Source organism: Parasteatoda tepidariorum, chromosome 1 (genome assembly GCF_043381705.1).
Source record: "Parasteatoda tepidariorum isolate YZ-2023 chromosome 1, CAS_Ptep_4.0, whole genome shotgun sequence".
Lineage (NCBI taxonomy): Eukaryota > Metazoa > Arthropoda > Arachnida > Araneae > Theridiidae > Parasteatoda > Parasteatoda tepidariorum.
The window spans coordinates 19,434,939-19,449,905 of NC_092204.1; the positions used below are offsets into that span (position 1 = coordinate 19,434,939).

A 14,967-nucleotide genomic window follows, 5' to 3' on the forward strand; every position below is an offset into this window, starting at 1 on the left:
ATTAAATAAAAATTGTACCATAGTGTAATCTTTATAAAAAAAAAAAATTCATGATACTATTACTTGCGGCGATGACGCAAAGGTTAAAGAAATAATCTGATGGACCGAGGATCTTACACAGTTTGTGGTTTGAAACATTTGATCTTGAAATTGAGGAGTACTATAAACAGTAATAGGGTACGCAGTACCCTTAACGTCAGTGGATAAAATTTAATTGTCTGGAAAACGAAGGCGGCCAGTCTGAAACGCTGACCATCATCATGACGTTGGTCACGAAATTGTATATTCCTAGCTTCCATTCTTAACTATCAAGTTGAGGCGGTATGGCTTCACTTTGTCTTACATACTCGTACAAAAAATAGAAACTTAGAGAACGTTATTAAAATTTTATTTAAATGTTACATAGTTGTATTTTTTTACTATTTCTTTTGTCTTCTTTCACGTCCATTAAAAAAGGCTTCTTTCAAAATGAAAATAAAATGAGCCTCTTTTGTCAACAAATAAACATGCATTTTCAATATTTTTCTTTCAAGACAGATCTGGCTGATATTATCGGTTCTTATTCTTCCGTTACAGACATTTTCCATCTGCTGTGCATTTCTGAAATAAAGAGTACAGTTTATTTCACAGGTGGAAGAAAAATGGTGTAGCAACAAATCATTATAAATTTGCGTCCCCAAAAGTTAAGTATATTTTACGATTATGCAAATCTGAGGCAGAATGGCAGGTAACGTGATTTGAGAAAACAATGCAAAAGAAGAATTTTAATTATCAAAAGAATCAGTTTGGAGAAAAATAGCTAAAGCGAACTTATTGTTTATGCGTAGTAAAAAAATTTTTTAACTACAGGGTTAGTTGGCTATTTCATAAGATGCATTGACATCCCTACAGCCACACCTGTTTCACAACGCTTATTTATGCCTGCGATAAGAGGGTGAATGAGTTGTGTCCTTAAAAGTAATAGTAGTACTTTATTTACGTAGCACTAGAGCTGCACAGAGGACAATTGGTTACGGTCTGGGTAGCTTCACTAAGGAGGATTCGAATACATGCAATCACAGTTTTGATTCTCTGCAGAGGGAATGGCTTCCCCGCATTGGTAGTCCGACAATCTGAGCGCGAAATGTGTTTACTTTACGGTAGAACGTTTTAACGTTAACCGATACCGTATATCCTCGATCTCAGGCTGATCAAAGTGGTCATTCACAGCTCACTGACTACAGCCAGTGATACTTGACTACGGTGATCTACTAGGAAAAGTGTCTTAGGATCAGTTCTCTGTGCGACTTGTTACTTTAAAAATGTTCGCGGTTTGTTCTTTTCGGTTCTGGAACAGAGTTTGGTGCGGAAGGGCAGTCTCCCAAGCATATCCCACTCATGCTCAGATTAAGATCAGGAAAGTGTGCGGGTCACTGCATGTGTTAAATATTTTAATTTCCAAACAAGTCGTCGACCATGATAGCGTGGTAACAAGGCACTTTATTATCATGAATATAAACCCAGGACCGACAGCATCTCGTCTCCAGGACTTTGTCGCTGTACATTTTAGCAGAAACAGACCTCGTGTCACAGATATGGCGGTCTGTTTTGCCAACCAACATCATGCCTGCCCACACCGTGATTCCTATTGAAGGAAAATGCTGTTTTCCCGTGTTGTTTGTTGGTTAATAACGGGTTTCATGTTCTCTCCAAATCGTTATCCTACTAGAATTAGTGTTTTGAGTATGTAGGGACTTGTCACGGAATTCTACGTTGGCAAACATCAGTACTGTGGTTTCAAACTCCAATTTAGACAAGCGAATTTATGTGCGAACGTGAGAGAAATGCGAAAGGCTTTTATCTTACAGTCCTGATGGACGGTAGTCTCCCGACATACCGTCCGGCAGGATGGAGTCTCCAATAACGATTGGCCTCGATACTCTTTATCCTGTGACAACTGAGAGAGTCGAACCAAGTTCTCTGGAGGACTGAAAGTAAGACACAAAAAGACACAAAAGACACAAAAGTATTTTCTTTGAATAAACATAACCGTTTTATAGACGGATTTGATTTTATTACCCCCATAATATAGGGGGTAGCCGTAATCTGGAACATATGATCCCCATAGTTTAGTCAGGAGAGTGATGCAAAGTTTGGTCCCCTTAATGCTAATTTTATTTTTTGCGTATTTCCCCATATCTGGAGAACTTTTCGAGCAAATTGAAAACTTTTTGCACACGTTTATAAAATTCGTTTGTTCAACGATAATTTAAGCGGAAAATAACTTTTCGTAAATATTTATTATTCTATTTAGCAATAGTCGAAGAAATTTTGAATAGCAAGATAAAAAAAATTTTGCATCACTTTAAAAAACTTAATTTCACATAATTAAATACAAAATTTGAGCGAAATCGATTTTTAAAAAAGTCATGTTTTTAATTTAATTTCTCAGAATAGCCAAGTAAGGGATAATACTCAAAACTCGGCAAACCTTGCGTTTCGCCGTTTCGCAAGAAAGGTTTAAACCCAAATCACGCATGATCATGTGATTGGGCCATACCTACAGCCAACAATCTTGGATGGCGATTCATAACATGTATTTTTGCCAGAATTATTAAACCGTGTCTCAGCACATATCATACGACGCATGTGGTTCCAACACGAAGTGGCACCAGCCCGTTAGAGTGTGAATGACTCAGATATCATGTATCCGGGCGATGGCATACCTGTCAACTTTTACGCATTTGGCGTAAAATTTTATTTTTATATTTAAAGTGGTAGTAAATCTATACTATTTTTCTCTTTTATAAACTTAATTTTTAAATGAGTACTTTTAATCACCACTATTCTTAAGAAAATTAAGCATATATATTAATATGCGTTACTATCATGATTGTCAGTACTATCAAAATACTATTAACTTTATCATACAACTCTACTTAAGAGGATCTCCCCATTCCAAAGATGATTTTCCCTTCAACTAAAGATTTACTTCTTTAACCCTTTCGCGCCGACTGTCACAAATACGTGACAGCATAAAACCATATCAATCAGGGTAAAAATATCAAACTGGTAATCAAAGTATTTCTTTAGCAGTTTATTTGAGGGCGGAGTTATAATTAATTGATTTATTTAATTCACCATTACTTTGTTCAAAATAAAACTATTTAGTTATACCTTGAATTAACATTGATTATATATATGATTAAACTAACAATAATTAAAGTAAAAGCAAAGTAAGTCTGTCAAATTAGAAACGACTACATTTAATTTACCGTTTTTTATTTAATTACAATTTGATTCTGATTTTGTACGAATGCTTTTCTGAATCACCCGTCCCCAAGGGGTTAAGGACTTGACTTGTTGTTACAACATACTACAACTTCAAAGATATATAGGACCTTCCAGAATACAACAAAACAGAATCGGTTAGTGGCGCTTCGCGCCAAACGCCGAGATAACCCCAATATCCAGCATCCAGCATCATGATTGTCAGCTTAAGCTTTTTCAAATACAACGTATTTTTTTGCTTAAAATTGAAATTTTAATTCCATTTTAATACCACTGGGAAAAACCATAATGGAAGGGATTAAAAGTTGGCAGGTATGCGATGGATAGGTGGTATGGGTCCAGTAAACCGGCCGGATCGTTTACTCGATTTATCATGGCTGGACAGCCCAGTATATACGCATACCTGCAAACTTTTAATCCTTTCGAAGATGATTTTCCCCAGTGGTAATAAAATAGAATTTAAATTACAATTTCAGGCAGAAGCATTACGTTGTATTTTTAATGAACTGAAGCGGATTACTTCAGGCTTAGGCTGAGATGTAGTACGAAGTACCTGCCCGCAGAGCGGACACTCCACTTCTTCGTCTGTGTTGATGCCCGTAGGCGACTAGAGTACTGTGTTTAGCAATAAAAACAAGAGAAATAGCAGAAGCACTGGTTGACGTAAGTTTATACTTGTTGTCGTGCTTATAAAAAGGACAAGTTGGGTATAATACTAGGGGTGGATACTCCCGAGTCGGCGATCACTTCACCTCCCTGGGAGTATCCATAGTTGGATGAGGGGAAATATTATTTATAGTGCCTTGAAAGAACACAATCTGACGATAGGAATGATGTTATTGGGTTATAAAGTCTCATACCTGGTATTAATTCTTTATTCAGGATCAGGATTTTTTGCTTTACTGAAGAATGAGATATTTAGCCTACTGATAAATTCATTGATAGTGCTGATGTTAAGGTCGTTTCTGATGGCACTGTTCGGAAGGATTACATCAACCACTTCACATTATGGTTAATTTTTTTAAAAATAGTGGTCATCATAAAGATTATAAATTAAGTTTATAAATGCAAGGAATGCACAGAAAGCATGTATTTTACTACCGCTTTAAATATATAAATAAAATTTTACACCAAATGCGTAAAAGTTGGTAGGTATGTATATAATATAAATACAATTTTGCAGACAAGTTAAAAAAAAATATTATGATAAAATAATTTTACCCCATCTTTATTATCTTTTGTACAGGCTGTATTTTTAGAAAGATTGATGGTTACTTGACTATCTTCATAATCACAAATCACCTTACAAGGTTGATCCTGAAAAAAATAATGAAATTTTGATAATGAAAATTTGAAAAAGTAATAAAAAATAACGAAAATATAATAATGAAATTTTAAATGATTTCTGTAGAAAATTTAATAAAGAAGACAGTTAAATCTTGATTAGAAAAAAAACAACAACATAGTTTTCCTTTTTCAGAAGTCTGGTACATTTACCCGACACTTTGTTGCTTGATACCTTTATTGCTCGACAACTCATTTTCTCGACAGGTACGTTTACCAGACAGATTCATCTGTCCAACAACTCTTTTGTTCGACAATACATTTGCTCGACAAAAATATTGCGAAAATCTTAACTGATTCATAGATATAATACATTGGAGAAATCATTAATTATTGAAAAATACTAATTATGTGTCGTTTGGGAACAGGGAAAAGGGACTCGTTACCTTTTAATGGCAGAGCCTGTTTTAGACATTTATAATAAAATACAAAAATACAAAAAGAATATAAAAAATCTATGAAACTAAAGGAATAAAAAAATCCAAATGGAGCAAGAAAACATAAACTATAATAAAACAGCAAAAATAATAATAAGTAAAAATTTTTATAAAAAAACGAACAAACAGAAAGAAGCCTTAAAAAAACGTATTAATTCTACCCAGAATTAATTATAATTCTAGAAGGTTTAAAAAATCCTTTAGAAAGCAGAAAAAAAGGCTTACAACATAATAATCATTAAATATCGTTGGCACTTTTTCTGCCATGGTTAGCACAGCCTTTTAAAAAATTTTAAGCAGTTCCCAAAAGAGAATTTTATTCTCATGTCCTTTACATGCCATCCCTGTCGGGCAAACGTACGTTTGCATAAAAATTCAATAAATTCTTTGTATATATTTATGTGTGTACTTAAGGTACGTTCATTGCTATGAATAACACTTATAAAATATGCTGATAAAAAACGGGCTAAATAGTGTGTTGATAATTGCAAAATCAAACAAACAATCGTCTCTGTGATTAAATACGCACTTTCTTTGACCAAATTTGATTTTGTACTCTTTACATATAGAAAGGGGAGATGCATTCTTGAAAATGTCATCTCAATATAGTAGTCAGAAAAATGTAGTAAAGAGTTTTAATTTCGGGTTATATGTTTGGAACTAATTGTGATGATTAAATAATAGGTACTCAACTATAAAATTAATTTTCTCAATTTAATATAACGTAGTTGGAAATATTTACATTCTACTACTACTACGTAATTATATTTATTACAAAACTTAATTTTTGAGAAAAATTTTTTTTGATAAAAATAGGATGAAAATGAACTAAAAATTTTAAAAATTCGTGTTTTTTCTTTCTCAAAACCATTTTACCTATTTCATAAAAATTTCTGATCATTTAAAAAAAAAAGGAGAAAAAAAACCCATTTGTCTTACCTTATATGTACTAACTCCGATGAGGTCTAAGTCTTTATTATTGTTTACGCAAGCTTTTCTATCCTCCTCATTCGGGGTTCTGTCATTGTCATCTGAATTATCTTTTGAAGAACGAGTCGAAGGTGAATTGTCACAATTGCATTGATCAAATAGAAACTGAAAAAAATTTTTTTTTTTAATTTTTTGCATTTTAGTCTTCATTAGATGGCAATATTTGCTCAAACACAGTTCAAAATGTATTAAAATGGTCAATTTGATATTTTGAAAAACCTGTCTTACAGCACCAAACTCGCCCCCTCACACAAACTAGACCCATCCCCTGAGATTACCCATAACTCTAAGGGTTAGGGAATGAGGTTGAGTTTAGTTTCATTATAGTGCGGCTTTGAGAACTCCTCCAGACTCAAAGTCTAGGGCTGTCTGCTGCTATGGTAACAAGCGAGAGCACATTTCTAATGGGGGAGCAATGGAAGAATGAAGGTGTCGATTGGTTTACTTATGCAGACCTCTGCCAAGATCAAGACAAAACTATTCACTCCACACCCCTATTCGAAGTGACTTTTCCTTGTAACCATGGCATCCACCACGACGCGAGACTGATGTCTGGAGGAGTTCTCCTGAAAGCCGCACTTTAGATATGTTTTTCAAAATATCAAGCAATTAAATTATAATTTTATTTTTTGATCTAGATATATTTTGCAGTTTTCATACATTTTCATCACCGTGCATGTTGCTCTCCGATAGCAGTAGATTAGTACTCCAAAATTTATATTTGTTTGAAAAAACTAAGGCTTGTGTCCATCACAACATATTGACAATTAGTATATTAATTTTGAGACCAGAAATCAGCTCATAATTACTTTTCAATCTTAAGTGGTATTTGAAAGAAGAGTATAGTACAAATGTAGAGACGATAACTTTCGTAGGACCAGTGCTTCTGCTTATATCAAATCAATGGAATTAATTCAACAAATACTTAAAGAAAACATAACATAATTTAAGAAATTTGATTGTTAGAGTTGTTAAGTGATCAACTTCACCCAATCGTGTTGAGAATTCCCACAAAACAACTGAAGTTCCGGTTGGCGACATGCTTGTAAAATGAGCTTAACTCTGTCATAAATTGGCCACCATTTAAAAGTACTCGGAGTGCAAAAGTCTAATAAATGACCGTGTTTCAATCCGTGTTTCAACATCTTTTCAATTGTATTCAAAACCACACAATTAACAATTGATTGCATAATTTCAGTGAAGTGTTATCATTTACCTGATATACTTGCCTATTTTTGCTTCTTCAATTCTAAGAATCCCTTTTCGCTACTTATCTTTAAAAATCCTTCTTTTTGTCAACCAGTACAAAAGTTTATAGAAGCTGCTAGAATGTTAGATCCAGAACAGATAACTTAAATATTGATAAAGACTGTATTCGAATAAATTTTAATTGTTGTGATTTTTTTTTTGTAAATTATCAATGCGAAAGATCCTGCGTCTTATAATGTTAAACTTTTTTCTGTGAATATGGACTAAAGTTTGAAGGAAGATTCAATTTCTTCAATTATTCTACTTTAATTATCGTTAATATGCTGTGTGTGAATATAAGATAACTTATTTAATATCTTTGCTATAAGTGAAAATTGGAAAGTAAAACAAGGAAGAAACTGAAAAGTGTAGAGGATTGCATTTTTGGTGTATAATTTTACAAATATCTGTCTGCGTGATTTGTAAGCGTCAATTTATTATTTAATATAATACAAATTTGATTGTCTTACCTAAATCAAGAGGTAAGGTCAAATATTTCTTATGCAATTGTAGAGATAATAATTTAGTAGAGTATTTAAGTATAAAGCTGCACAATAATTAATGCTAAATACTTGTATTTATTACGAGTTATTGCTTTTAGGTGGTTGTTTTTTCGAATTTAATTGATTGACTTTAATTGATACCTGAACTCTTTAATTACTCTACCATTTTTTATATGTTCTGATTTGGCATGTAAAAATAGATTTATTTTTAAACAGTGCAATATGCACTATTGAATGCATAATCATCATCATCATCATCGAAATATAACTGGGTGCCTGGGGCCATTAGCGGCCTTTTTCCCATTCTATTGAATGCATACCATGGGTGAAAGCCCTTATATAGCAAGACGGAAAAGAGAAAAACCTGGTGCGTAAAACATTTCATTCCAACATTTTTTTCGAAAAAAATGAAATACCTGTAACTATCAAGATTTCTTTTATAATTCTGGCATATATATAAAACTGCTTCTTTTCCAAGATAAAGTCACCATTCCAGCTACTGCCTTTACAGAGTGCGGACATGCCATATCACCGGAAAGGACGCGGCGGCAAGGTTTTACCTACCGTTCGCGGACAAGATGCGATCATCTCCCTTGAGCAACTCATTGAGATCTGCGGAATTCCTGAGAAGTATTTTCCACCGAAAGAGCGAGTGAATAAAGGAAATCTCTCTGAATTCTTCATGCATTTCACCATTGAAGAACTAGATGAAGCGAAATCTATCCTGAGAAAGTTCCTCAAAACCCTAGAACTTGGACCCTGCTACGATCACTTCATGAGTATTGCTAACGCTGCCCATCATGCCAGGTACCTGTACTACCTTCGACGGGAATCCAAAGAAAAGCCGAGCCCAGGAATCCCTCCCAAGGATAGCGACAAATCTACTGAGACACCAAGTGCCGATCACCCAGCAAAGCCCGAACCGATGGAAGAGGTTTTACCCCCGGAAGTCGAAATCGAGATCGTGCCTGAGTCTACTTGTGCTGAAACTCCAAATTCACCTGAGGTTGAATTAGTTCCCATCACCGAGACACCTGAGACTAGCNAACTGAAATTTAGAATAGTGTGATTAAGAAAAATATGTGAACTGTTTGCAATTTCAAATTAATATTGAAATTTACAGGTTTAGAATTTTCTACAGTGAAAAGTTTTCGGAACTTCAGTATTCAAAAATGCATACAAAAGCTAGACGTTAAGAACGTATCCAATGAGCGAGCAAAGCGAGCATCGGATTGCGAATGAACTGCGACAGCAGTTCCGGGGGTTGGAGAGCGCCAGCGAGCAGGGGGCGAAGCCTCCTAGTTAATGTTAAATACTTGTATTTATTATGAGATATTGCTTTTAGGTGGTTGTTTTTTTTAAATTTAATTGATAACTCTGAATTTAATTGATTGAATTTAATTGATAACTGAACTCTTTAATTACTCTACCATTTTTTATATGTTCTGATTGGGCATGTAAAAATAGATTTATTTTTAAACAGTGCAATATACACCATTGAATGCATACCTCCCCAGTAGGACTGGGCTATAAATCGATATATCGCGACATATCGATTTAACGCCTGTATCGGCAGGCCGATGCGGCGACTTTCGTTCCAGGCGATGCATCAGAAATCTGATTTAAGCAGTCGAGTAAAGAAGACGAACGATATAGCGATATACGATATAGCGATACAAGACACGTAAGGATCTCTTACATTCCGATGCCAACTCGTGCTGGGGAAGACGATGTTCGTATCGTTATATTGAAACGGCCTTGATTGATGAGCGGTAGAATCAGTTTTGAGAACATATATAGTGATCTCGCATGTTCGTTTCCGCACCTCTTAGTTCTTCTTTGTCGCGACTTGATATCGTTTCTTGTAGATTATTTTCAGTGGGACTGACTTTGTGATTGCCGTCGTTACCTTGTTCTGAACGCAATCTATAATTGAAAAGAATATATAAAGAAGTGTTTCTTAATTAATTAGGAAATTTTTTTTTTGAAATAAAACTTTCTTTTTTATTTTTAAATGTGAAAATTAATTTTGATATTATATGTTTAAGTATTATTTTACATTATTGAATTTATTACAAGCGGAAATCTAATTTAACTTGCCCATAAAGAATTAAACTAAAAAGTAATTAAATTTGTTAGGCTATTTTTTATTTTATTTTTATTTATTAAAAACTTTTTGGATAAAATAATAATTTAATGGGTTTTTATTACTGATTTTAAATTTATAAATCTCTAGATGTTTTCATTTTTATAAATAAAATTATAACAAAACTTATTTTTCCTCTTTTGGATTTGGGCATAAGTCAATTAACTTTGTTTATTCAAAAAAATTTGTTATGTTTGCGATTGCGACTTCCTTTTTTAAAATCATTTAGCACTTCGTTTTATTAAAGAGTATAATCGTGTTTTTTAATTTTCTTTCGATATTGTCAGTTGATTATATTATCGAATATCATAATTCTTTTGTTTTCTTTTTTTAAGAAATTAAACCTTACTCTGTCAATTCGGTAATTATTCAATTTAACTTTATTATTTATGTGAAATAATAATGATAAAAGATAGTGTTGTTTTAAAAGTGTTTTTTTTTTTGTTTAATTTATTTAGCACTTTGTTTTAAGCATACAAATAATTTTTAACGAACTTATTTTTTAAATTTTTTTTCTATATTGTTAAGTAAAATATATTGATAAATTTCAATTTTATTTTTTTATTTTTTATTATTTATTTTCAAACTAAGAAATCTTTCGTTATTTGCGCGATCATTTTTAGAAAATATAACATTAATATCTTTCTTAAGCAAAACGTGTACATCAAATTCATAAATTGATTTAAATCAATCTGAGTATGAAGTTTTGATAGAAATCCGACTTTCTGCGCCTTACAAGTAAATGAATTTCAAAAATACTATATCGCGATGCAAAACTGACGATGCATCACGATATAAAATTTCTTATATCGCCCAGTCCTACTCCCCAGTGGTAGTGAAATATAATTTGAATTACAATTTTAGGCAGAAACATAAGCTGTATTTTGATAAAGCTTCTGCGGACTACCACGATGGAAGCTGGATTTTGTTGCAATCTCGGTGTTAGGCGCGAAGCAACCAATTCACCATAATTTAAAAGCCGTTAATTTAAGTGAATTACCACAGCACTATTGCGTAATAATATATGTACTTAATTTTTTAAAAAATAGTGGCGGTGAAAAGATAATAAATTAAGTTTATAAATACAAGGAATATATAGAAAACATACATTTTACTACCAGTTTAANAATTGAATTACCACAGCACTATTACGTAATAATATATGTACTTATTTTTTTAAAAAATAGTGGCGGTGAAAAGATAATAAATTAAGTTTATAAATACAAGGAATATATAGAAAACATTCATTTTACTACCAGTTTAAATATAGAAATAAAATTTTACGCCAAATGCGTAAAAGTAGGCAGGCCACGTCAACATTCAGAATGCAAATGTAGAGACAAATTATGATTATTACATAATTTAATTAAATCATGACATAATACTATCTTGGAGCTTTAGTAGTAGATCATTTTCTTCAATTACATCGTAACTGAATCTATTTACAACTTACTGATGCTCTACTAATCAAGATTTTTTATTATTGAAATAACTTACTACACATTTTTTTAAATTAAAATCCAGAATCAAAAAATTCTAGGTTAAGTTTATTAATATGAATAATTTAATCTGTGTTTTATATCTGTGTTACTTATATTGCTCAGCAAGTTGTTAGATACTAGTGTCGTAATTCACAACACAATATTTACTTGGAAATTATTCAAAAGTTTATATGCTATCCACTTTATTCTAGCTCTCTCGTGGCTAAACTTTTAAAATGTTGGCAAAATTATCAGAAATTCTAAAAGTTTTAGTTATTAATTGCCTACCACTCTATAAAAATTTCGTAAAAGTCTATTAAATTAATAGTTTAATATTATCATTGCACATTATAAAAACGTCAAATATTGTTTTTTCATTGTGATGGAAAAAACCTATTTTTTTCTCAAAAAGGTAAAATGTGGTTACTTAATTATTTCACTCTATACACATATTTTGCAAAATTAATGCAAATACTCATGTAGCCATAATAAACTGCAATAAAACAAATAATCGGAATTCAAAATGAAAGAAAATAATAAGCAGTATCCACTTTGTTTAAGCATGGCCTCTTTTTCCTTAAATGCACGCAGTTTTTTTTTTTTTTTTTTTTTTTTTTTTTTTTTTTTTTTTTTNTTTTGTCACTATAAATTGTTGCAAACCAACACCAGGGAATAGATTAATTCCTTACTGTTACATTAATTCATTCTAGATTAATTCCTTACGGATTACTGTTGCAAAAATGAAATATTTTGTGGGAGTGGGAAAAAAATACCTAAATGGAAAAAATTGGATATGGCATTTAGATTTAGTAAAAATTTGATATTTTATAATGTTATGTACCACTTGAGTTTTAAAATAGAACGCTGAACGCGAACAGAACAAAAACAGATTGCAAAAATGAAATAATTGAATTATCATACTTTAACTCTTTATTATTATATTTTTAAAATAAATAATCATTATGTGTTATAGCGCTTGTGAACCCATTTCTTGCAGGAGTCACGTTTTTGTAATACTTTTCTAATAAAAAAATTATCTTTTTGAAAAAAATAGGAAATAGTATTTAAAAGGAAATACTAATTAAGATAATCTGATAATTCAAATATGAAAAAAATAATTTAAAAATGCATACCACTTTAATTTAAAAAAATATTTAAATAATAATAGAGATGCCAACTTGTTTAACTCCGGACAGCAAATCTATATTATAAAGTGGTAGTTAGTCAATTGTGATTCTTGGTTTAATAAATTCAATTTAGTAGATTTTAATCCACCACTATTTCTATACAATTCGTAGACTTATATAATTCCCCACTTTAGAGTAATTAGGTCATGCTATACCTTTCAAAAAGCAAGCAAAAACAGTCAAATCTTTGCAAAAATTACTTTGTAGTTATTTACCGTTTATTTAATTATTTTGGCGTGTCCGGAGCAGTTGGCATCTCTGTAATAAATTTTTGATCGATTGCTAATTTATTCTGCTCTTATCCTACATTAATGCTATTCACTAATTCCTTAGTTTCAGGGGTGAAAGCGAGACGGAAAAGAGGAAAGGCTGGTAGTAAAACCATTTCAGTTATAGCTAGAGTTTTGGGGAGGAGTTTACTTATTCTTTTTTTAAATTTTTCAACAATATCTACTTTATCTTGGAAAAGAAGCAGTTTTATATATATGCCAGAATTATACAAGAAATCTTGATAGTTACAGATATTTCATTTTTTTCGAAAAAAATGCTGGAATGAAATGTTTTACGTACCAGGTGTTTCTTTTTTCCGTCTTGCTATATAAGGGCTTTCACCCATGCTTAGTTTCACCAAGATAAATTTAAAAAAAAATGAATCAATTTAATTATTAGCTTTTTGTTAAAAATGCTCGAGAGAAAACGAGCTTCGAAGTTTAATAATATAAGATTTTACCACGTTTATATTAACTTGCCTTCGTGTATGTCTGTTCGGGTGGAATTTTGTAATCGATTTTAAACTAACTTCCTGATTAGCTACAGACTTCAAATTTGGCACATAGTTCAGAATTGAATGACAATTGATGAAAATGAAGAGAAAGAAGAGATACAAATTAAATAAAATTTTAAAGAAAAATTAGCATTTTCGCGATTGTCTTTTGTTGTCGATTCGATTATTTCAAATTAGTGTCACGTGTCAGTTGAAATGTTCTGTGTACAGTGAGTGAAAAAATTGAGATTTTGGAAGTGAGTACAAAAAATAATATTTTTAAAAACCATGTTTTTGTAGTGGAGAAAAATAATTAAAAAATAAAAATTTGAAAAACAAAAAACGTGGGGTGCATAAAATACATAAAAGTACATATACGCATTTTCTAACTCATGCACCCGCACAGCCACATCCACATATGCATCTACATACACATGCATATACACAAACATATTCCACATTCAGATACAATTACAATTACAGATATACATACGCACATTCTCATGAGCACACATACACACACTAATATAACATTACTGTTATGTATTTCATGCGCCCCACGTTTTTCGTTTTTCAAATTTTTAATTTTTATTTATTATTCTCCATTACAAAAACGTGGTTTTTAAAAATATTATTTTTATTTTGATTTTTTTTATAAATACCTTTTGTTAGCAAACACTTCAACATAATATTTCTCTTAAAAGCATATTATTAATAAGAATTTATTAACTAAAATAAATAAATGATTTTGTACAATTATCTATCTAAGATACTTACGCTTGATATACCTAACAAGGCTAAAGCACAAAGAAATACAGAAGCCATTTCTTCAACGCCAGAAAGTAAGTGAATTAATTTTTTATGAGTACAAAAAAGTTTCTGCTCACAAATAACGCATTTATATAAATTCTAAGAAGGTGAACATAACGTAAATTTATAACAAAAAATAAGTACTATTATAATCTCGAAATCAGAATACAATAGAAAAGAAATGGGACAGTTCTAGCACTTTTGATGACGTTGTCGGTCATGTAATTCAGTTGGATTTATTTTTGTAGCTCTTTTTTTTATGTTGTAAAAGCCACACTTCAGAAAAATCGCTAACTTATCATTTCGCTGGAATTCGAAATAAAAGAAAATCACTGTCATAAGAGAATGACTATTATTTGAATACAGAATGCTGATGAAGTTTGAACAGCTTCGTTGTTATATTTGTGAGAACGCCAACTCTTAAGATTTATCTTGGGCAAATAATTTAACAACAACAGATGGGGAAATATGAATCAAATATGATTCAGTATTGATCTAGTTAGCACTGGTAACGTTTAGCATTGGTGACTGAATTTATGCAATTTCTTCACCTGTGATGAGTGATATACAGAATATATATATATATTCACACAAATCTACAATAATGGCAGAGACACTTTCGGTTTTTGACATTTCTTAAAATTCCTCAAGAAATATTTTGTAACTTTAGACGTCTTCAGTTCAAGCAATTTTTTTCATACTTCGCTAATAAAATTTAAAGCTTTCAGAGATTTGGAAGACCTACAATAAATTACGAAATAAAACAAGTATTTTTGAACACCCGATGC

General features: G+C 31.5%; 1 protein-coding gene across 1 annotated transcript; it reads right to left on the reverse strand.

Moving 5' to 3' along the window:
* Positions 1-371: 371 nt before the first annotated feature.
* Positions 372-14,407, reverse strand: LOC107439440 (uncharacterized). Its single transcript, XM_016052039.3, has 4 exons — positions 14,147-14,407; positions 5,991-6,146; positions 4,492-4,587; positions 372-600 (listed from the first exon to the last, which is right to left on the reverse strand). The coding sequence occupies exons 1-4, from the start codon at positions 14,192-14,194 to the stop codon at positions 571-573; spliced, it is 330 nt and encodes a 109-aa protein (XP_015907525.2). The 5' UTR covers positions 14,195-14,407; the 3' UTR covers positions 372-570.
* Positions 14,408-14,967: the final 560 nt, after the last annotated feature.